Here is a 25,653-nt window from a genome sequence, read left to right on the forward strand (position 1 = left end):
AAGTATGACTTTGACCTTTGACATACAATTCCTGTTCTTGTATGTCACACACTGTAGACTAAATATAAGGTTGAAATTTGTGCCACAAGTTACTACGAAATTGGAGTCCAGACAAAAAAAGTGACAAACATGCACTTAAGCACTCAAATACATGTACATCTATCAACCATTGTGAGAACTATGCCAAATCTAACTACAGGTTCCACATAAAAGTATTGATACAATAAAATAAACCCTATTCTTCCTGGTGAGAAAATATTCTAATAATAAAATTTTACCTGGTGGAGTTGTTTCATTTATGCTGATCTCATAGTAACTTGGAATGAAATTTGGTGCATTGTCATTTATATCCTGAAAAAAAAAGTATAATAATAATAATAATAATAATAATGGTGGTAATGATAATAATAACAAGATATGTTTGTAAAACATGTATGCCCCCTATCAGCAGCCAATTAGTCATGTGATAAGGTTATTATGCATGACTTCTGACCCAGTGATCAAACAATTAATAAGGGTTATAAAGTATCTACTGGTCATGACCATGACCTTTGACCCCTTGACCCAAAACTCAATAGGGGTCATCTGCTGGTCACGACCAATCATCATACAAAGTTTGAAGTTCCTAGGCCTAGGCGTTTTTAGTAAATTGATCAGAAACCGTTTTTACCTACAAGGTCAATGTGACCTTGACCTTTGACCCCTTGACCCCAAAATCAATAGGGGTCATCTGCTGGTCATGACCAATCACCATGCCAAGTTTGAAGTTCTTAGGCCTAAGGGTTCTCTTATTATTGATCGGAAACCGTTTTAACATACAAGGTCAATGTGACCTTGACCTTTGACCCCAAAATCAATAGGGGTCATCTGCTGGTCATGACCAATCACCATGCCAAGTTTGAAGTTTCTAGGCCGAAGCGTTCTTTAGTTTATTGATCAGAAACCGTTTTTACTTACAAGGTCATTGTGACCTTGACCTTTGACCCCTTGATCCCAAAATCAATAGGAGTAATCTGCTGGTCATGACAAATCACCATACCAAGTTTGAAGTTCCTAGGCCTAAGCGTTCTTGAGTTATTGATCAGAAACCGTTTTTACTTAAAAGGTCAATGTGACCTTGACCTTTGACCCCTTCACCTAAAACTCAATAGGGGTCATCTGCTGGTCATGACCAATCATCACACAAAGTTTGAAGTTCCTAGGCCTAAGCGTTTTTTGTTAATTGATCGGAAACCGTTTTTTACCTACAAGGTCAATGTGACCTTGACCTTTGACCCCTGGACCCCAAAATCAATAGGTCATCTGCTGGTCATGACCAATCACCATACCAAGTTTTGAAGTTCCTAGCAATAAGGGTTCTTAAGTTATTGATCGGAAAGCATTTTTACCTACAAGGTCAATGTGACCTTGCCCTTTAACCCCTTAACCCCAAAATCAATAGGGGTCATCTGCTGGTCATGACCAATCACCATACCAAGTTTGAAGTTCCTAGGCCTAAGGGTTCTTTAGTTATTGATCGGAAACCGTTTTTACCTAAGAGGTCAATGTGACCTTGACCTTTGACCCCTAGACCCCAAAATCAATAGGGGTCATCTACTGATCATGACCAATCACCATCTCAAGTTTGAAGTCCCTAGGCCTAAGGGTTCTTTCATTATTGATCGGAAACCGCTTTACCTACAAGGTCAATGTGACCTTGACCTTTGACCCCTTAACGCCAAAATCAATAGGGGTCATCTGATTGGTCATAACCAATCACCATACCAAGTTTGAAGTTCCTAGGCCTAAGGGTTCTTTTGTTATTGATCAGAAACCGTTTTTAATTAAAAGGTCAATGTGACCTTGACCTTTGACCCCTTGACCCCAAAATCTATATGGGTCATCTACTGATCATGACCAATCACCATACCAAGTTTGAAGTTCCTAGGCCTTAAGGTTCTTTAGTTATTGATCGGAAACCGTTTTTACCTACAAGGTCAATGTGACCTTGACCTTTGACCCCTTGACCCCAAAATCAATAGGGGTCATCTACTGATCATGACCAATCACCATACCAAGTTTGATGTTCCTAAGCCTTAAGGTTCTTTAGGTATTGATCGGAAACCGTTTTTACCTACAAGGTCAATGTGACCTTGACCTTTGACCCCTTGACCCCAAAATCAATAGGGGTCATCTACTGGTCATGACCAATCACCATACCAAGTTTGAAGTTCCTAGGCCTTAAGGTTCTTTAGTTATTGATCGGAAACCGTTTTTGCTTTCAAGGTCAATGTGACCTTGACCTTTGACCCCTTGACCCCAAAATCAATAGGGGTCATCTACTGGTCATGACCAATCACCATACCAAGTTTGAAGTTCCTAGGCCTTAAGGTTCTTTAGTTATTGATCGGAAACCATTTTTGCTTACAAGGTCAATGTGACCTTGACCTTTGACCCCTTGACCCCAAAATCAATAGGGGTCATCTACTGGTCATGACCAATCACCATACCAAGTTTGAAGTTCCTAGGCCTTAAGGTTCTTTAGTTATTGATCGGAAACCATTTTTGCTTACAAGGTCAATGTGACCTTGACCTTTGACCCCTTGACCCCAAAATCAATAGGGGTCATCTACTGGTCATGACCAATCACCATACCAAGTTTGAAGTTCCTAGGCCTTAAGGTTCTTTAGTTATTGATCGGAAACCGTTTTTGCTTACAAGGTCAATGTGACCTTGACCTTTGACCCCTTGACCCCAAAATCAATAGGGGTCATCTACTGGTCATGACCAATCACCATACCAAGTTTGAAGTTCCTAGGCCTAAGGGTTCTTTAGTTATTGATCGGAAACCGTTTTTGCTTTCAAGGTCAATGTGACCTTGACCTTTGACCCCTTGACCCCAAAATCAATAGGGGTCATCTACTGGTCATGACCAATCACCATACCAAGTTTGAAGTTCCTAGGCCTAAGGGTTCTTTAGTTATCACTCGGAAACCATTTGGTCTACGGACCGACGGACCGACGGACCGACAAGTGCAAAGCAATATACCCCCTTTTTTTCAAAATGGGGGCATAATAATAATAATTAATAATTAATAATAATGATAATAATAATAAAAGATAATTAATTACAGAACTTACATAAAAATTTGAGTAGTTATAATGATAAGAATTTTGTGTAACATTTTTAACCCTTTCGCTGCCAGAGGGTTATTGTTTTATTGATCACCTATTTGCCAGAGGATTTTCTAAGAAATTACTATATTATTAATTAATATAATTATTCGTTATAAGTATTATAATAATTATATATGTTTCCAAATCTGTTAGTATAATGATAATTATTGTTGATGGTATAATTTTCTTTATATTTATTATTATTATTATTATTGATTTATTATTATTATCATTATTATTATAGAAACGGCTAAAGCCGTCCATACGGCAAATATGCTGAAAATAACAGGGACGGCTTAAGCCGTCCCTATGGCAGTGAAAGGGTTAAAGCAGCATGGCTCCAGATGAGTAAACAAGTTTCAAGAAAATCACCCTTAAAAATATGGTTCTTACTAGCCAGAATTGATTAAAAAGCACTTAATTAAACACTTTTTTAACAATTTTGCATACCGGTAATTAAATAATCTTCAGTTTAGTTCTTTTAAAGGAAGGTGTTCTTTAGTTTTGTTTGTATGTTTGAATTTTGGCAACATTCCAGCTTTACCGGTGGAGGAAGACCTCAGGTGCCCTTCTGTGCATTATTTCAGGCACAAACAGGCACCTGAGTGGAAGGTGTTCTTAATATAAGAGACATAAAACTTGAATGTAGTTGACTTACCCTCACAGAAATAGACACTTTGGAATTAGCAGTGTATTTACCATCTGTAACTGTTACTAGAACTTCAAATCTGCAAGCATTACACATTAAGACAAATTAATCACTCTGTTAGAGAAATAATGATTTCATAGCATTTTTAAAGGGTGTATTAATGGGTAAAAATTACATAAATGTAAAATGAAATTTGACAATATTTTCAACATTGCTTCAACAGCAGATTTTCTATATACCAATAAAATATACTGGTAAATACAGAAAATGATATCTAAGCCATAAGCAATTAATGATTGTATTATGTTTACATATTAACTGCTATAAAAAAATAAATGTACAAGTTTCTTTTGTGAGTAATATATATGTATGAAAATAATTATTGTGTACTGCATTTTGGTGAATCAAAAGGTAATGTTGTATGTTGAGCATAATGTAGGCATAATAAAATGATTCCACTTGTTTGTTTTGTAGACATAATACTATTTAAATGATTCCATAAAGATAACTCTCATCTCTTATGTGAAGGCATAATACTATGAAAAGGATTCCATAAAGATACTTTTTGTTTGCATAAATTTAAGTGCATAATTATGTGCAAACTTTTGATTGCATTTGAACATGCTTTAGTACACTTGTACATGTTTTGGTAAATTTTAAAATTTTTGTGCCTTTGGTGCATGTACATGATAATGTATGGTGTCTAAAACATGCTTTTATGAATTATAATTCGGAAATTTTTCTTTCAAGGAATGTTTGTATGTTTTAACTTATTTTAATAGCATTTAAACATGTTCTGTATGCATGAATAGGCTTCGATGCAATTTAACAAGTTTTTATGTATAATTCTATTACTTTTGTATTTTGACATTAATTTTGTATATTTGAAAATACTTTTTATGATCTAAACATAGAAGTTTTCCTCATATGACCATACATTTTGTACAGTTTAAAATTGTTTCAGTACATTTAAGTGTGTTTTTATATGTTTGAAGGAGATCTAGGCATTATAGTTAATTATTTTGTGCCCCTAAACATGTTTCTAAAAATAAACATGTTTACATACAGTCCGATTAAAAATAGGGTGCATATGAGTAATATTATGTGTAACTTTCTAAAAAACTCTCTTTACAAGTGTGACTTACCCTCATCCAAAATTATAAATTATCAACCTTTTTTTTTTTATCTAAACAAACATCTGATTGGTTGATTTATTTAGCATTTGGAACTGTATTGATGTTTTGTAATCAAATATTAAAAATTTACCCTGCAGTGACAAACACTGAGAAAAGGAGTTCATAACAAAAAGTAAAGTTATGTAATCCCTGAAAAGTTTGTTGTTAACGTGAACAGGAAAACATTAGTATTATACAGATCCAATAAGACTGAACTCAGCCAAAAGACTTCCTTTTGCAATCAAGAGGGGTTAATAAACCAACAGGCAGGAGGGGAATATATTAAAGTAGCAAGCAATAAGGGGCAAATACTAAAGTAAGGGCAAATACTAAAGTAAAGTATTGCCTTCTGAAAATAGCTTAGGACAGAAATATTTAAGTATTATATATATAATGATAAATCTGATTATAATTATAACATAATTTATATCCGTTCTCATGCATATAATTGTCATCTCTGAATACAGCATGTAACACGCCACAAAAAACAAGTGCGCTACAATCAAACACAATAAAGTGTAACCTGAAAATCAAATGGTTCACAAGAAAATCTCCAATTATGATGCATAGTATTTTTAGATTTTTTAATTTTTCAAATATAACATTCTAAAGATTTAACCCTTACCAAACTATTAATTTCTTAAAGGGACTTGTCCATCTTTTGATCTGGACAAAATTGTTTATTATTTATCGGGAAAATTTTAAAGTAATTAATGACTGAATAGCCAACAGTGCAGACCATAATGAGCCGGCACAGATGTGCCAGGTGAGATCTTGGTCTGCACTTGTCACATGGATAGATATCCGTTGCACAATCAGCAAGTTAAGGGTTAAACAGTTGCCTAAAGTAGTACTTCTAGCTAAATGAATCAAATTACAAATTAACATGATTTATTTACAAAATGCATTTTTCTGTTTGTATACAGTTTTCATACACTGCATCAGAATTGGAGATTCAAAAACTATTTATAGCCACACACTATTTATAGAAGTGTTCTAGTCAAAGTGTTCTTAAGTCACACACTATTTACAGAAGTGTTTTTGCCACACACACTATCTAAAGTGTTCTACACAATCATTCTAACAAAATAAACAAGTAACTTTTTTCTTAAATGTGTGACAACCGTGCTATACACCTTTTCCACCATAAACTCTGAACACCAAATAAAATGACTCCCCCTACATATAACATGACTATGAATGAACAATCAACATGATAAATTATTAGAGTTGATGTATTTATATGATATTCTTAGGCTTAATGAGGGTCCATCCACCCTTTGCGGCACTGAGAGTACGGACCAGTCCTGACATGTCACCATTCATGTCCTAAGAGGTTGTTTTTTGCCAAAATCTATTACAGTTGACCAAAGTTAATAAGACAAATGATGTACTTTTCAGCATTTTCAGCAACAGAATACTTTCTTTGTAAGTAACTTTTGTCTCTCCCAATCATCAAAATGTATGAATTAAAGAAAAAATGTAAATTACTAATTCAAAGAAATTTACCACAGATATTTATATTATAATGATAGATACAGATTTATATATCTAAATATATAAACATGTATATACTCAAAATTATGTCATTAATAAAAACGCTTCTTCACAACACAATATACACTAACAAATAATTAACTACACACAAACACGCCAATCAAATCTACATGCATATGCACAATGTCAACACACAATGAATACAACAAATATACAAACACATAATAAATTATGTCTATAAAGACAAACCAAATGTAACATTGTATATATTAGATATGACTTTACACTGAGCAACAAAATGCTTTATTCAACAGTCTGATAACAGTCATTTACACCCAATCTGATTAATTTAATTCTTTCAGAGGACTGACATTGTATAGCTCAAATTAAATAATACATATTGATGAATTAAGATTTTTAATTCAGACAGGCTGGGCATTATACAGTTTCATCTTCTATGCTTTTTTTTGAGGGGATACACAAATAATATATTACTGAGACATGAGAAGTATCACAAAGTCTGAAACTATTTAAAGATTAGTTTTTTGTTGTATTTTTAAGTCACACTAATAAGTTCTGTAAAATTCAGATGGCAATTTTCAAGCTTAAATTACTGGTGGAGGAAGAACTGAGGTGCGTGCCCCTTTTAGCATTATTTCAGGCATGAGAGAGTACCTGAGTAGAACCACTGACATTCTGTAGTTAGCTTCATAAGCTTCCTGACATGTCCCACAACTGATTGGATTTGAAACCACAGCAGTAACGGCGCAAGTGATTGTAAGTTGACAATATTAACCACTCAGCCATGGATTTGAAAGATATGGCAAAGTAGAATGCTTAGCATTCATGACATTCGAATAACACATAATTTATAAAAATAGATTATCCTATATCAATTAAATCAAACAAATATCCTCTACATTCAACCAAAAATAAAACAATGACACATACATTAAACAGCACATGTAACATGGCGAAAACATATAAGAAAGATAAGCATGTGATATTCTACAATTCACTGCAAATTTAGAATTGCACATACAAACAAGAGACTAGATTTATTCAATAGATTCATCAATTTTATTACAATCCCACAAATGGGTTTGAGATCAGCATGGATCCAGACCAGCCTGCACATCCTGATCAGGATCCATGCTGTTCAATTACAAACTCTATAACAAATAGATTAACTGATAGCGAACAGCATAGATCCTGATCAGACTGCGCGGATGCGTAGGCTGGTCTGGATCCATGCTGGTCTCAAACCCATTATGTTGGTTTTGTCATGACGCGGCTCATCTAATAAATCTTTAACAGCAATGTTAAAGGTTTATTTTCGTTATTGTGACACAAAACTATATTAAAAGTTTCATCCACAAATTTTCTTTGGTCTCCAAACAAGTTAAAGGGACTCCACTGATGTTTTTTTTTTAAATGGCGGAACTGAAAATATCTTTTTAAAGATTTTCGTACCATATGATGTAGGTCTAATAACTAATACTTATAACTTGTGTGCAAATTGTTCACATCATTTCTGCACACCGATTTTCCGAAATAATCATTTTTATTGTTAAAAATGACCAAAAAAAACAAAACATTGCAAGACTTTTCACTCAAATAGGACTTAGAACTGCACTACTGATTTTCACTTTATTTCTAAGTATATTTCTTTATTTTATTTCTTAATTATCCTTTGAAGATTTTCAATTTTAAGTACCACTTGATCTATGTGAAAACTTTTACTTTTATGTTTGTAGGCTTTTTGGAGTGCAGGACAAAAACCCAACCGTCCAAAAATCACAAGGCAGACAAAAGCCCTCTCGTGAAAATGACAGGGCAGACAAAAGTCCTGCTGTAAAAATGACTGGAGGGCTTTTGTCTGCCTTGTCATTTTTGTTCGGGAGGGCTTTTGTCCGTTTCTCTGCTTTTGTACCTCAGTGGAGCTCCTTTAAACCATGCCTCTTTAATTTTAAGATAACTATCAGAACTTGTGCATTGACATGGCAGTGATCAAAAAATATATTTAAAGAAATATATATTATGGATACATTTATACCTCCATCCCCCAACTATTTATATGAATCTATTAAATAAAACCCTAATACAATGCTATCTTGGACAAATCCACACAATTCATGCATAGGAGATTGTGCGTGTGTGTATTCCATACAATACAGTCATGCAACACTGTCAACATAACACTGTCCACTTAATATATATATATTACACTATATATTACCTGCTTCCACCACTGGGACCAGTGAAAATAAATAAAATAAATCAAGTTATAACGTTGCTATGATTTCTTCATCTTAGTAACCATGAATATATTCTACCATTTTCATCTAAATAAATACATGTTACGTATAAAATAAGTAGTCAAATCGCAAATCTAAATATTTTCTATAATAATAAATTTGGGCTGTACTTGTCTAAACATATAGGGTTTTATTTTTTTAATTAAAATTAATTTAATTAATCCAATTTTATATACATGTATTTATTGAGATACTATGATTCTTCTGGTAAATACAGGCTGGCCTTGAGTGGCTTTATATTGGTAACCTAAGCAAAGGTCTTAATGATTACCAGCATTCAAATGGCTAAAACTATAGTCTGCAAGAAAAACATGCATATCACAATGTGTAAATAGAAATTTACAGATACAAATAGTGTTTATTACAACTTTCATACAACTTTATTACAGTGCAAAGAATTTAGTAGAATTAAAGAACTTCACCAGGAATTTTTTTGTGATGATAATAATTTATACAAATTTATATTTTATAATTGTAATAATTTACTTTTTGAAGTTTTAACTTAATTAATTACTATTGAAATTTTTAAATGAAAACTAATTATACAGATTGTCAGTTCTAAAGTTTGAAAGTGAAATTTTCCTATCTACATGATCTACAGTGGAAAAATAATCCAATATATTAAAGAATATAGCTATATTAAATAATATTACAAAATTTTATTTTAAAAAGGTATGCATATAAATAGGGAGGGAAAAAAAGGCTTATAAAATCTATTCTCAAGGGAATGAAATGTACACTCAAGTATTAGGAAATACAGAGGGTTTGAAATAAAAGCGGGTAATTTCATAACATCTTATGTTATTTTATGCTAATTAACAAGAAACCCATTGGTCATGAATACCAGACAAAAAGATAATTAGAATTCCACAGTAAAATAGGACATTAATAAATGTTATCTACATAGCATATTCTTAACCTTTTCCCTTATATAAGCGTGTTTCGACGGCTTTTTGCCCCCCCCCCCCCCTTTTGAGGCCTCAAACAGTGAAAAAATGTCCTATTTAGACCCCAAACACTGTTTTTCGTTAGAGAAATGTTGTTAAAAAAAGTGACCATTTTTTCGGCGCCGTCCCCCATCCAAATAATACATCAGGGGGTTGCCAGAAGGGGGATGTGCCCCCTTCTGTTTGGGGGGTTTGAAGGGGGGCGGATTCCCCCTCATCCCCAAGAAAATTTTGGACTTGTGAGAGGCTTAAAATGACCCCAGGTTGATCATAAAGTAACGTGTAACCAACGCTGAAAAGCCTTTGACTCTATCTCAATCCATTGAGAAGTTGCAGCACTTTGAAATAAATTTTGATGGAAAAAATCGAGGCAAAATAGTGATTTTTTGCAATTTTGAGATGTCCCCTCGTTGCCATGGTAACAGAAAATTTAAGACTGAGCATGTCGTTACAAAGGCAATGGTCCACTCAACATTTGTGCCAAGTTTGATTAGTATTGAAGCATTTTTCATAGTTTCATAGCAGTTTGAACTTGTAAGAGGAGGCTTTTCAGTGAAAATGGCCATTTTTCACAATATGCTCATGGGGGAAAGGGTTAACCTTTATTTTCAAATGAATATTTTTTTTATGATAAACTTAAAAAATGTTTTTCAATCTAGGAAAATTAATTCATTTTCAATGGATGGATGGATGGATGAATTACATACATGTAGAATGCTTTTTCTTTTTTTGTACCCTTCATAATTAGTTGTATTTCCGCAGGACCCGTAGCCCGGCTTGCACAATAAACTTGAGCAATATACCACATAGCAGAAAGGCATTCTCATGTAATAATGCTTAGGTAATTGCTTATTTTGAAATATTATCTCTGATAAATTTAGGTTTGTACACCTTAAATCAAGTATAATGTACATGTCAAAAGGGGCCTGAAAAAACCCCAACTAATTTATAACATTAATATTGGTTTAAAAATGTTTTTTCCATCAATTTTATATTACAAATATCTACAATTTTTCTTTATTTCTTATTTCATGATTAGGTAAATCGTACATTGTATAATATAATTTATTGCAATTTCAAGTATGTATCTGACATAACGATAATCCATCAATTATTTAAGCATGATTTACCTTCCGTCGGGTTTGCCGTCAACGTATTTAATGCCAGCTCCATTTGGTTTGTTGACAAAAATAACTCCTGTACTTGGATTGATAGCAAAGAACTGTCCAGGACTTTGTGACTCGATACTGTATTCTAGCTGAGTCAGAGGTCCATCCAAATCTGTTCCCTAGAACGGAGAAAGGAAGTAAAATCAGTCACAAGTGTGCCAATCTCAGATCACATCTTATAGACTTACTCCGGAATTACAAATATTTGGGTTTTTACCAGGTTATACCATAGATACAAACAAACTTTTACATTAACAGCTTTGAAAATAAGCTTAACCGTTTGACTAATTTATTGTGATGGGTAGTGCACCGTGAAGCTATAATGGTGAAAAGTTAGTTTGCACCATAAAACCCACTTTGCCAAATTCCGGACAACGTCTCTTACATTAATTTAGGAGTCAAATGATGCAATGTGTTCACGAGAGTAAGACCAAACCATTTTAGAGACCTACATATGTGATTATGATACATATTGATAATTATATATGTTGAGATCTCAAGGACAGATACATAATTATATCTCTGGATTATTTCAGGCATGACTGGGCACCTCAGTATAGAACCTGACCTAGATTCCATGAGCTAGCTGGATAGCTTTCTCACATGAAAGAATTCAAAGACCCAAGGAAGGATTCAAACTCGTAGCATTAAGGGGCAAGTGTTTCTTGTTTCTGTTTTATAACTTGCGTTAGACCAAGAACATGGAGAAATAGCCCAAACTCCAACCAAGGTCCCTCACCCTAAAAATGTTATAATGAATATTCTCTAAAAAATTTACCTGTACTTTAAGTTCTGGATCAAATTCTCTTTCATTCTCTATTATTTCTCTTTCATAATCTCCAACCACAGGTGGATTATCGTTAACATTTGTCAAATATACGTTCAGAGACACCGTTGAAAACTTCCCATTTAGACTTCCTTTACTGTCCCTTGCTAAAAGTGGAGAAAAATCATTTTCAGTCATTTTTCAATTCAACAGCTTAATCAAACTGTCACCCTTTCTGTGGAATTTGACTAATTATTAGGTCATACTTTTGTTAAAGACACAATTTAAGAAGTAAGAAACAATTTTCTATGTGTACTTAATACACCTAAGTCACCTAAAAATGCTTAATGTCTGATATATAAGATAAGAACAATTATTCTTATTTATAGCATTGGTGATTAACATCTCAAATTGAAATAGAGACCCCATGATATATAACATAAGCCAACTGCACACAAACTCTCATGTAAATATGTTGTTCCTAACTGAAGTTAAATAAACCAGTATAGCAAAAGTGACCTAGACCTTAATAGCTTAATTACCAACCGGCTTCACATAAGCTATTTGATACTTTTATACAAAATTGAATCTATATTAAGAAACAACTCTGATTTTTTTTCAATTCTATGCTATTCAACCTCATGCAGTGCCTTTATTTAACAAGCATTTGATAGTATTGCGGGCAATACAGTAGTCCCCTACCGGTCCCTCAAAAAGTTCTTTAATTGTCATACACTCCTGTGTATTGCCATTTATAATGAATTTGAGGATGAAGTCTGTATTTGAAAATATCGACCACAAAACATAATAAAATAAGTTTGTTTATATCACAGTAAGGGGGACATAATTCTGGAAATAGTCTTGCTAGAGTATTTAACCTTCTCAAAAATGTCGAGTGATAATAAGAAACATATATATGAAGTTTGAAGTAGATACATTAGGAAATAAAGAAGTTATTTAAAAAAGACAACATTTTTTCCCCTAAAAAATCTAAGTTCAAGGGAGGTAATATTAATATTTTTTGTGCTAGAGTTATAAACCTTGTCACATATGATGTGGTTGATGACCAGGAACTTATATTTAAAGTTTGAAGTAAACACCTTAAGAAATAAAGAACATATAGTGAAAAAGCTGAAAAATTTAAATCAGAAATCTTGAAATTCAGGCTATTTGTTGCCATAGCAACCAGAATTTTCAACATAGGAAGAAAAGAAAAAGATGTGCATAATCTCCAGACTGCCATCTACCCATATTTCAAGTTTCATAAAAATATTTTCAGTACTTTTTGAGTTATCACTGGATCCAGTTTATGTGTTAAATTTGCCATATTTTCAGACTATTTGTTGCCATAGCAACCAGAATTTTCAACATAGGAAGAAAAAAAAAAGACGTGCATAATCTCCATACTGCCATCTATCCATATATCAAGTTTCATAAAAATATTTTCAGTACTTTTTGCGTTATCGCGGGATCCAGTTTTGTGGACGGACGGACGGACTGACGGACTGACAGACAGACAGACGGACAGACAGACGGACAGACAGACAGACGGACAGACGGACGGAGGGTAAACCTAAAGTCCCCTCCGGTTAAACCGGTAGGGGACTAATTACCATTTCATACAGAAGTGTCTGACATTTGACCTTCATAGGTGACCTTGGCATGGAGCCAGCACAGTGACAGCATGGGTTCTGCACATCATCATTTTTGTGGTGAACATATGAGTCATTTAGTTTCAGGAAAATCCTTCAAGGAGTTTATATATTACAGAGCAGATACAAAATTGCCTGAAATTTGACTTTCACGGATGACCTTTACCTTGAACCAGAATGGCAGCAGCTTGGGTTCTGCATAATGCTTTGTTGAGGTGAACATTCGAGTAAAGTTTAAAGAAATTTCTTCTGGAGATATAATAACAGAAATGATTACTACTTTGTACTACTAATACAGTGACAAAAGGTACCATAAAAAGGTAAGCTACCCACCTCTTATGGTTAATCTATAAATAGTAGGGGCAGTGTCATAGTCTAAGCATGGCCTCACACCATATGTATCGCAGGAAGCAACCTCGACTAAACCTGTTTCTGAGTTAATTGTGAATCTGAAACATACAAATATTTATTACATGCTTTGCAGTGGAAAGTGAAACTGATATTTGATAATTTTCACACTGAAATTATATTAGATAATTTTCACTGTAGCCGGACTATATTTGAATACAGATAAAAATAATATTTCATAACTAAATGGAATTATCAACAGGAATAAAGTCTGCCATATGTAAATGTTGCTTCTTTAGGAGAAGCAAGTAAATAACTGCATACATTAAAAATTTTTACAGAACTAAGTTTCAACATTGGTATGGTGACATCATGATGTGATGACATCATGAAGAAGAATGCATGATGATGTAACATCACATGGCAAAACAAGTAAAAATGACTTAAAATCACTTTACTTTTAAATACATTTCCAAAATTTTTATAAAAATAAGCATGAATCTAGAGGGATGCTGCTTTAAATACACCAGTGCTCTATAGAATATTTGGTTTACTTACAGATCTAAGTAGGATCCATAGAGTTCATATCTTATTCCATCTGTACCAAACTCTCCACTATCAATATCAGTTGCCTGTAAAGAAAGTTTTTCAACGATAACACATCTTTGACTCAAAAAAGCATTTGTTTTGCAGGGTAAATATCTTAGTTCAGGTTAGAACTCACATAAAAAAATAACTACCGACAGAAAATATTTCTATACAAGTTTTGACCTAAACATAAAAGACCTCTTGCATTAAAAAGTTAAATTCCCTGAATAAAATGAACCTGACATTCTGATATCCACCTTAACTGAGCTACCACTTTCTTTGAGAAAACACTTCCTTTGGGCAGCCACTTTCTTCAAGCAGCCATTTCTTAAACAATCTCAAGGACACTATAACATGTATTTCTAAAATCTTAACTTCGCTTTTGTTATAACTCTATTATATATTTGTTTGACAAGTAAATATAATTTCATTTACTTTTGACCTAGAAGCATTTACGTGCATTTATTTAACACTTACTCCAAATTACACCAAATATCACAATTTATTTGCGCATTTTACCTGAATTTCTTTGAAATATATCAATTTTTCTTAACAATCTTGACCTGGGAACAATTAGATATATCATAAATTTTACCTGAATTCTCTTCACAGCTGTGCCGACAGGAGAATCTTCTGGAATGGTGGCATTGTAAGCTGCTTGTGGGAAAGTAGGTCTATTGTCATTGACATCAAGAATATTGACAAGAATTTCTGCCACTGATGATTTGGAATTGTCATCTATATCATATGTTCTCAACTGAAATGGAAAAATATTACCTTACCATCAAAATAGGCAGAAAAAGAAATGTCAGCTAGTTGGACTTATTCATTTCTTAGCCATGCTGAATTAATTTGGAACAATGCACTAATGGGATAGCTGATTTGCAATGTTAGTTATTCAGGCAGTAAAAAAAGTGAAATCATCCCTAGAAATGTATGGTTTTGTCCAGATTGAAAGCTAGACAAGTCTTATATTCATACATCAAATGTAGTAAGGATTTAAGAGAAAATTATAGACTTACAGTCAGTCGATACATCTTCGGTCCTCGGTCATAATCAATCAAATCCGAGTTCTTCACTTGAATATGAGGTGCTGTTGGTATGCCGCCGACCTCAAACTCTTCACTGTTTCCAATAAACTCACTAGTGAATGCGTTATACAATTCCTGTTATAATAAAAGCAGATATAAATTAAATAAAGTAAGAAAGGGTTCAGAATAAACAAATAAAACTTTAATAATTTAAAAGCTTAATTCTAGGAAATGCAATTTTTAAATAATGGACTACAGTTGATCGAAACCAAACAAAAATATAACCAGGAAAAAGATAAGACATTGTTTTTACCTAATAAAGAGTTACCAACAATTCACCCCTAAGGGAAACTATAATAATACATGTTGTATTATTTCACACAAATATTCATGCAGGAGATATAGAGCTTTTTAAACTTTGAAGAAACATAAAGTTTGCCTTTTCTCCAGTGTATTCCATACTGAAAATTGTATTCCATACAAGGTTTTATATGATTCCAACAAGACCAACCTCACGCATACATTCAATTATTTATTATTCATATCGTTTTCAAACTACATGTAGTATGTTCTTTATTTCTTTTTTGTTTTTTTGTTTTTTTTTTGGTTTTTTTTATACGAGGTTTTATAAACATAAGTTTAAAATAAGTAAATATAGTAAAATTTACCGTATCCCCATCAAAAGGAATAATTGGGGGATCATTCAGAATAAATCCAGAAGGCGCAGTCTCTAATAAAGAATAAACATAAAGCCCTCTGTCTAATATTGGTCGGTTGTCATTCACATCCTTGATTGAAACAGGAACAGTACCGATAGTTGTGCACTCAGAATCATTCCCAAGTTTAAATGGATTTTCACTTATGATTTCACATGCCTATCGAGAGAATTAAATAATTAAATATAATGTAAGAAACACTTTTATTTGAATTTATATATGTTCTGTTTTACATCTTGCTGTTCACATTGATCAAAATCGTCTTTCAATTACCCAAGGTGTAGTGGTTTTATTATATTGCCACTGTTACCAGTCAAGTATCTAAGATACAGGGCATTGTAGTTTTCTACAAGAACATTATTAAATGTATTCATATAAATAAGTCTATATAAACTTAGTGACCACCAAGATGAATTCTAACCTATCTCTGATTTGTCTATATATATATGTTCTAGGTATAGTATCTTAGGAGATTTTCAAGATACATATAATAGTTGTTTACTATTTAAATATATGAACACTAGTGGGTAAACCTTCACTCTGCACATGGTCTCATTTTTGTTCAGATTTTCCAGCCAGGAAGTTTTAATTTTCTTACCCTTGTTTCGAAAGATACAGATTCTTATGGGTGTTTAAAAAGCACTCAGATGCCCAACAGATGCATAATTTCAGGTAAAAACAGACACAATATCTCTTACTGTAACAGGCTGCCCAGATATTGTGTAATTTCTGACACTTACAACATACATCTTGTCTAAAACCAAATCCAATGTCAAGGTGTACAAGACTTAGACAATTTCATTGTCCTCTAAAATATTATCTTTATAAGAAAATATACGCACAAAATAAACACTGAAAAGTTTCATGCAAATCAAGGCAGACTAAAAAAAAAGAAAGGTAATTCGAATACATTTAGACAGTATTATAAAATTCCTTTACTGGTACCTACCTTCACCCTAATTAGCCACAAATCTCGCAAAATCTTTGGATCGTATGAGCGAAAGTAAGTTGTATCTTCCAAATCCAGATTAACTTTATTTGTTATGATGCCAGTTCTGTTATTTATTTCCCATACATTCTGTATAGGTATACCTTGGTAATCACCTAAAATTCATAATAATGAGAGAGTTAAAAGATTTACAATAACACATTTACTTAAATTTGAGCCAAGCCAACAAAACCAACAAAATGCGTTTGCGGCCAGCATGGATCCAGGCCAGCCTGCACATGTTTTGTTTATGTATTTTATTGTTGGCAAATTTCATTTTCCACTTTAATTCTTTTAATATGACATTTACCTGAAACAATTTAACTAACAAGAGCTGTCGGTAGGACAGCAACGCTCGACTATTCTTAGTGCTTGATAGTAAAAAAAAATGCTTGATACAGTTACCTCCTCCTGTTTACAGGTTGGGGTCATGATGGTGAACAAGTGTGCAAAGTTTCAAAACCATATGTCAATGGACTTTGAAAATATTTGAACTATTACAAAAACTTTAACGTAAATTCTAAGTCGAAAAAGGGGCATAATTCTGTCAAAATGCTTGATAGAGTTACCTTCTCCTGTCTACAGGTTGGGGTCATGATGGTAAACAAGTGTGCAAAGTTTCAAAGCCATATGTCTATGGACTTTGAAAATATTTGAACTATTACAAAAACTTTAACGTAAATTCTAAGTCGAAAAAGGGGCATAATTCTGTCAAAATGCTTGATAGAGTTACCTCCTCCTGTCTACAGGTTGGGGTCATGATGGTGAACAAGTGTGCAAAGTTTCAAAGCCATATGTCAATGGACTTTGAAAATATTTGAACTATTACAAAAACTTTAACATAAGTGGTTACGCCGACGCCGACGCTCGGGTGACTGCAATAGCTCTACTTATTCTTATCGAATAGTCAAGCTAAAAATAACATATTTGAGCCATGTCACGACAAAACCAACATAGTGCGTTTGCGACCAGCATGGATCCAGACCATCCGTGCAGTCTGATCAGGATCCATGCTGTTTGCTATCAGTTTCTCTACTTGTTATAGGGGTTGTAAGACTGCGCGGATGCGCAGGCTGGTCTGGATCCAAGCTGGACGCAAACTCATTATGTTGGTTTTGTCATGACGCGGCTCATATTTAACCTTTAGAAAACGCTGAAGGTCACTTTAAGATTTTTAACATGGTAAGGGATAAATGAGGCGCATAATAATCCTCTATGTCAAATGTTAGGTGAAAGACACTAACAGCTATAATATTTGATTGGTGAAATCTTATGAAATGCTTACTTGGTATGATTTCATAAAATATAGCTCTTTTTCCAGTGTCCTGGTCTTCAGCTTGAATCTGTATGTCCTGAATAAACTGCAAAAAAAAAAGGAAATGCTGCAAAGAATCTTCGTGAATTAAAAAAATCTTACTAAAAGAATGTTTAAAGATAGCAACAAGAACAGATTATAATCTTATGCTTATGCTATTTGATAACTACTGCTTTTAGCATGAAACCACTTCTTTATACATATAAAGGTGAACTTAATAGCTTCATTATTTTTTTAGGCAAATAAATTTACCTGAAACATGCACTTTTTGTTAAAATGGGTCAAAGATGTTTAAAGGCACATTATGCCTCAGAAACAGGGTTTTTTAAATAGAATTTTCTATTTGAAGGACCCTGTCAGGAAGGAATATTTTTTCTTCCTATCACGAGTTTAAGTACATGTATGTTTCAATAATGGTTTAACAGCGCATATCACCTGCAAATATTAGCTGAATGTGGAATAATTTGTCACAAAAGTAGCAATATGTAAACAAAGTAGTCTTTTACTTTCATACAAAATATCAAAGAAGTTTAAGTGTACCATTATTGCCAAAAGAAAACAGAATCAAACAATGGTTCTGATACCTTATCAATGAGAAACTTTTTGGAAACTATTACAAGAAACCAAAAAGTATAAAGCTTTTGAGAAATGAAAAAAACAAAAAGAACTAATGGGCCTTTAAAATTAAAGTATACTTGAAAAAAAATATTTGGAATACCTAAATAATAGCGGTGCATCGATAATATACAAATAAGTCATGGAACTTTGCCTGTTACAAATGACTTATCATGGTTTACATTGTTTCAACTTGAGACACTTTAGGAAACTTACCAAAAACTGTTGTTTTTTATTCTTGTAATACAGAGATCTGATCAATATTTGAGCCGTGTCATGACAAAACCAACATAATGGGTTTGCGACCAGCATGGATCCAGACCAGCCTGCACATCCGCGCAGTCTGATCAGGATCCATGCTGTTCGCTTACAAACCCTATTACAAGAAAAGAAACTGATAGCGAACAGCATGGATCCTGATCAGACTGCGCAGATTGGTCTGGATCCATGCTGGTCGCACCCCCATTATGTTGGTTTTGTCATGACGCGGCTCATTTATATACAGCCCACCTTTTAAACTTTACCCTTGGTGGCCTTTGTTGACAAGTTTAACTATACTTCACTAATTGGAATAATGATAAAGAGATCTGATATTTATATACTACTCTGGTATCGTCATAAATTTCTTATGTGCCACATGACTTTAACATCATGACCATCACATGGTTTGAAAGCTTACCATTGTATCACCAAGTGACAACGCTGGTTGATCTAGAATGGTGATCCTGTTTGGCAGCACAGTCCAAATGGGACCCAAATCTTGTTCATCTATAACATTGACAGTAACATCATATCGTTGATTAAAGTAACCATCCTGGAAAAAAAAGCGACAATATATATTTTGACAAATTAACAATCATGAGTGCATTTGTTTATCTGTTTTACATTCATGTAAAGCTTTGATGCAAGGATTGATATGACAATGTTGGAATGGGTGTACATATTAAACCATTAATCTCTTACATTGTAAACCCATGATGATGATGATGATGATGATAATGATAATGATGATGATGATGAATCAGTATACTCTATTCATTATTAAAATAAATTTGATATACCACACAAGCACATTATCATAGCATAGTATACTTTTACGTATTAAAATAAAGAATATATTTTGATAATAACTTGATCCTCCATTCAGCAGCCACCTGGCTGGTTAAGACAGGTTTGACTGGAATGGAATGACAAAAAAACACACACAAATATTGTACTAATTTCAAGCATAATCTAAAAGTGAATGAAATAATGTTTTTGCTTTAAGAAAAGTGATTATCATTTAAAAGCTTGTATATGTATACTGAAACCAACAGCTTCAAGAATGGATCATTCCAGGCAAGTTTCATCATTATAGGACCATTAGTTTCATACATAAGTATTCAAATATTACAAATCATAACAATATTTTTTGACTGCTTGTAGAAGTATTCAAGTTGGCAAAATGCCAAACATTTAATTACAATTAATCAATGTCAACTAACTTAGAAAATGTCACCGTCACAGTATTAATGAATATCCAATCTTTAAAACTGTTTGGCAAACTTTTTACAAGAATTTGTTTGACTTACATCAACTGTTATAACAACTTGAAATACACCGGCCACTTCATAATCCAGCGGTTTAAGGACATACAAATCACCATTAAACTTTTTTTCGTTTAATGCAGTAGCGTTCAGCCTAAACCTATCACTGCATGGCACTTCTTCCTGTGTAAATAAAAAAAACAACATAAAATTTAGTTTAAGCATTATTATTTAACTTAAGCTTGATTTTTAAAACAGTTCCAAAACATATATATTTTTAGCTTTCTAGTCGGCTTCTCGGTTGTAACCTGATCTGGCGTCTTGTGAGGAAACATGACCATGATCAATGTCGGACTTGAACTCACAACCATCCGTTGAGAGGTAAACATGGTCATCACTCTCTAAAATCTTAAGCATAAGCCAAGATGTCCTAGTTTCCTCACATATATAAAGAATTAAATGCTGCTATATGGACTCCTGCAAAATATATTGGGGACAATAGATTGGAGTTAAGGACAATAGATTGGAGTCAAGGACATTTGATTGGAGTATAGGACAATTGATTGCAGTCAATGATATTTGTTTGGAGTATAGGACAATTGATTGCAGCCAAGGACATTTGATTGCAGTCAATGACATTTGATTGGAGTCAAGGACATTTGATTGGAGTCAAGGACATTTGATTGGAGTCAAGGACATTTGATTGGAGTATAGGACATTTGATTGGAGTATAGGACAATTGATTGCAGTCAAGGACATTTGATAGCAGTCAAGGGCATTTGATTGGACTCACTGTATAGGACAATTGATTGCAGTCAAAGAAATTTGACTGGAGTATAGGACAATTGATTGCAGTCAATGACATTTGTTTGGAGTATAGGACAATTGATTGCAGTCAAGGACATTTGATAGCAGTCAAGGGCATTTGATTGGACTCACTGTATAGGACAATTGATTGCAGTCAAAGAAATTTGATTGGAGTATAGGACAATTGATTGCAGTCAATGACATTTGTTTGGAGTATAGGACAATTGATTGCAGTCAAGGACATTTGATTGGAGTCAAGGACATTTGATTGGAGTCAAGGACATTTGATTGGAGTATAGGACAATTGATTGCAGTCAATGACATTTGTTTGGAGTATAGGACAATTGATTGCAGTCAATGACATTTGTTTGGAGTATAGGACAATTGATTGCAGTTAAGGACATTTGATTGGAGTCAAGGACATTTGATTGGAGTCAAGGACATTTGATTGGAGTATAGGACAATTGATTGCAGTCAATGATATTTGTTTGGAGTATAGGACAATTGATTGCAGTCAATGACATTTGTTTGGAGTATAGGACAATTGATTGCAGTCAAGGACATTTGATTGGAATCAAGGACATTTGATTGCAGTCAATGACATTTGATTGGAGTATAGGACAATTGATTGCAGTCAATGATATTTGTTTGGAGTCAAGGACATTTGATTGGAGTCAAGGACATTTGATTGGAGTATAGGACAATTGATTGCAGTCAATGACATTTGTTTGGAGTATAGGACAATTGATTGGAGTCAAGGACAATGGATTGGAATCAAGGACATTTGATTGCAGTCAAGGACATTTGATTGGAGTATAGGACATTTGATTGGAGTCAAGGACAATGGATTGGAATCAAGGACATTTGATTGCAGTCAAGGACATTTGATTGGAATCAAGGACAATGGATTGAAATCAATGACATTTGATTGCAGTCAAGGACATTTGATTGGAATCAAGGACAATGGATTGAAATCAATGACATTTGATTGGATTACAGGACAATTGATTGCAGTCAAGGACATTTGATTGGAATCAAGGACATTTGATTGGAGTCAAGGACATTTGATTGGAGTATAGGACAATTGATTGCAGTCAATGATATTTGTTTGGAGTATAGGACAATTGATTGCAGTCAATGACATTTGTTTGGAGTATAGGACAATTGATTGCAGTCAAGGACATTTGTTTGGAGTATAGGACAATTGATTGCAGTCAAGGACATTTGATTGCAGTCAAGGACATTTGATTGGAGTCAAGGACATTTGATTGGAGTCAAGGACATTTGATTAGAGTATAGGACAATTGATTGGAAGTCAGTGGCTTAAATCACTGATGTTCCTGGATTATAAAATAGAAATTTTAAAAAATGACACTAAAACTAATTATGATCGTTATATATAATACTTACATTGCTTATAGTACAGAAAAGGACGCTTGCTCTTAAATAGTTGACACCTGCTGAACGTACGTTATCAACATCAGTCATTACTATGTTCTTTATCGCCAGGGTGCCACTGATTGGATCATCTACTGGGGTATTCTGAAATGGCCAACATTCAAAACTGATCAGGTAAAAGAAACAAAAGTTACTGTCTATAATAACTCTAACCTCTATCAACTTTTTTCTTGAAAACCAACCAACATTAACTAGCATCTTTTGTCTGAATCTATGCATAACAAAGATATTACATTGCTTGGCAACAAAGATATTACATTGCTTGGCAACAAAGATATTACATTGCTTGGCAACAAAGATATTACATTGCTTGGCAATCAGGATATTGCATTGCTTGGCAATAAAGATATTACATTGCTTGGCAACAAAGATAATACATTGCTTGGCAACAAAGATATTACATTGCTTGGCAACAAAGATATTACATTGCTTGGCAACAAAGATATTACATTGCTTGGCAATAAAGATATTACATTGCTTGGCAACAAATATATAATTACATGTACAAAATCAGGCAGCAATAACACATAAAACTGTAACATGCTTTCAGTAAAATAAGAAGTTTTTTTTCAAACATCCAATAACTGCATTTTCTGACATTCTAAGGATTAACATGTGTAATACAACATAAAATCTCATTGGACAGATAAAGATTCAATAGTACCAGAAATATTATATTCTGACAGGAATGACTGAGAACCCTCTCTTAAATCAAAGTTCAACACAGTTGAAAATAGAACATTTTACTCATGGCCTATATCCAAACCCTACAGTTATAGCCCTGGCAAAAGGTTATAAATGCAGACAGTGAAAATGCCCATCTATTTAAGCTCTAAAAACCATAGCACAATGCAGAATTGGTAACTATTAAATTTACTGACCTCTCTAACGGTGTATGACACAGTGTCATTGCGAAACTTGGGTCTATTGTCATTGAAATCCAGCACTCTACATGTACTTGTTCTTTTTCTAAACTGAAATAAATAAATGTAATGTTATAACAATAGTATGGTTTAGTTATACTTACCTTTTGTTGAGAAATAAATAAGCATAAAAGTCATCATAATTATCACATGAGCAATTAGCACTGCCATGTACAAGACACATATGTAAACTAAAACGCAACCAAGTCTAAGATGCATTTGTAAACAAACACTGCTACATATGGGACACATATGTAAATGAACACTACTATGTGATGGATGCATATGTAATTGAAAACTGCTATTTATGGGACACACATGTAAACTAACACTGCCATGTAAGGGACACATATGTAAACAAACACGGCTATGTAGGTATGGGATACAAATGTAAACACACACTGCCATGAATCAGACACATATGTAAACAAACACTGCCATTCATAGTTAACATATGTAAACAAACACGGCCATTTATAGTTTGCATAATATAAACAAACTCTGCCATGACTGGGTCACATAAATGTAAATAAACACTGCTAGGTATGGGTCATATAAGAAAACAAAGAAGCTGTGACAGGCCTTTGTACCAGAAATATATATGATATACTCATGTTTAGAAGGAAACATAACAAGTCAACAATTTTATTTCCTAAAGCACAATAATTATGTAAAAACAAGTAAAACTTAAAAAAAAAACTTTAGGAAACATTACAAATCATCTATTATAATTCCTTATTACTTATTTACTGATGCAAGTTAAAAACTCCTGTGATCGTACTAAAATATAAGCCGGGAACAAAACATAATTTGAACTTACGTCAGATTCATCTTCTCTTTTCGCTATCAGCTGTAGTCGAATATTTCTGTTTGAAGGATCCTGAAACAATCAGTAAGTTAAAAATTAAATGCTTTTAAAAAAAAATAGTATTTCCCTATTATATACCTATGTACATTTTGGTCATTTTCATCTCCTGAAAGTTATTTATACATACAGATTCTAATAAATTTTCTGTACTTCACACTTTGTAATGTTCAAATTATAAAATATCATGCAAAGGCATATTGCAATGAAAACCAATTAAACACTAAGAGACTATTATTTTAAAACAGCAACTTATCGTTATGTCATTTTTCTCTGATTCGATATTAAAAACCTACATGAGAAAAAATTTTAATTTTAAAACAAACCTCATAATCTAGCTTGTTACAGCACATGAAAACTTCGCCCGAGGTCCTGTTGATTCGAAAATAAGAAGACGTAGCCGACAAAGTAGTGTCAGTGTTGTCCTCTGGAGCGTTGTTGAAACCATAGATTATACCAGCTGGGCTGTTTGTAACTGAATCTACAGCTCGCAGCGTGTATATATATTTTCCATCTGTATGAAAATAACAGCAAATGTTGTACAAAGCATTTACAATGTGTGTTTATCAATTAATGATTATTAATCCTATTAACGACCAGTGGTTAAGGATGCAGAGCAATTTATGATTAATTATCCTACATTCAACAGCCTCCCTGGTCCAGTGGGTATAAAATAATAAGGTTGCGGAACATTTGCACAACATTGATCAAGCTTTCAGCAAGGAACATACAAGGTTGGTTTCATATGATTTATCATTTTGTGAAATGGCATCAATTCAAAGGAAAATGTCATTTAAAAAAAAAAAAAGACGAAAGCCACCACTGTCACAGCAATTGGTCCACCCTAAAAAATAACCAAGAGCACTTTGTGCACATGACATTGGTTATATGACATGCATTCATACAAAATTATATGACCTTAACAGCTAAAATAAAAGTAAAAGTTATATAACTTACTCCAATTTGTTTCAAAAGCTTTATTTTCTTCAATTTTTATATAGTCATCTCCTGGTGGTTCAACAAACTCAAATTCATTCATATCTCTTTGCCATATTATTTCTGCTGTAACTGAAATAATAATAACTTTGAATTAGTAATATATAAATTAGTATAATCTTATAGCCGGAAATTGTCAATCTTACAG

General features: G+C 33.3%; 1 protein-coding gene across 2 annotated transcripts in view; it reads right to left on the reverse strand.

The window, feature by feature from the left end:
- The window catches only part of LOC132733760 (cadherin-87A-like), a 51,980-nt gene that overhangs the window by 23,691 nt on the left and 2,636 nt on the right, over positions 1 to 25,653 (reverse strand). Inside the window, exons 3-21 of one of the 2 annotated variants that reach the window (XM_060720442.1) lie at positions 25,467 to 25,577; positions 24,836 to 25,023; positions 24,465 to 24,524; positions 23,603 to 23,695; positions 22,674 to 22,805; positions 20,502 to 20,639; positions 19,610 to 19,744; positions 18,286 to 18,361; positions 16,962 to 17,116; positions 15,965 to 16,171; positions 15,288 to 15,431; positions 14,861 to 15,022; positions 14,236 to 14,309; positions 13,663 to 13,778; positions 11,690 to 11,844; positions 10,873 to 11,030; positions 8,717 to 8,728; positions 3,815 to 3,884; positions 279 to 351 (exon numbers count right to left, since the gene is read on the reverse strand). In XM_060720442.1, coding sequence (XP_060576425.1) covers positions 279 to 351; positions 3,815 to 3,884; positions 8,717 to 8,728; positions 10,873 to 11,030; positions 11,690 to 11,844; positions 13,663 to 13,778; positions 14,236 to 14,309; positions 14,861 to 15,022; positions 15,288 to 15,431; positions 15,965 to 16,171; positions 16,962 to 17,116; positions 18,286 to 18,361; positions 19,610 to 19,744; positions 20,502 to 20,639; positions 22,674 to 22,805; positions 23,603 to 23,695; positions 24,465 to 24,524; positions 24,836 to 25,023; positions 25,467 to 25,577 — 2,259 coding nt within the window. The remainder of the gene's footprint in view (positions 1 to 278; positions 352 to 3,814; positions 3,885 to 8,716; positions 8,729 to 10,872; positions 11,031 to 11,689; positions 11,845 to 13,662; positions 13,779 to 14,235; positions 14,310 to 14,860; positions 15,023 to 15,287; positions 15,432 to 15,964; positions 16,172 to 16,961; positions 17,117 to 18,285; positions 18,362 to 19,609; positions 19,745 to 20,501; positions 20,640 to 22,673; positions 22,806 to 23,602; positions 23,696 to 24,464; positions 24,525 to 24,835; positions 25,024 to 25,466; positions 25,578 to 25,653) is intronic. The other variant, XM_060720449.1, reaches the window with a different exon arrangement.

This window comes from Ruditapes philippinarum, unplaced genomic scaffold (assembly GCF_026571515.1).
Source record: "Ruditapes philippinarum isolate M1 unplaced genomic scaffold, ASM2657151v2 ctg4024_1_1_1_1, whole genome shotgun sequence".
Classification (NCBI taxonomy): domain Eukaryota; kingdom Metazoa; phylum Mollusca; class Bivalvia; order Venerida; family Veneridae; genus Ruditapes; species Ruditapes philippinarum.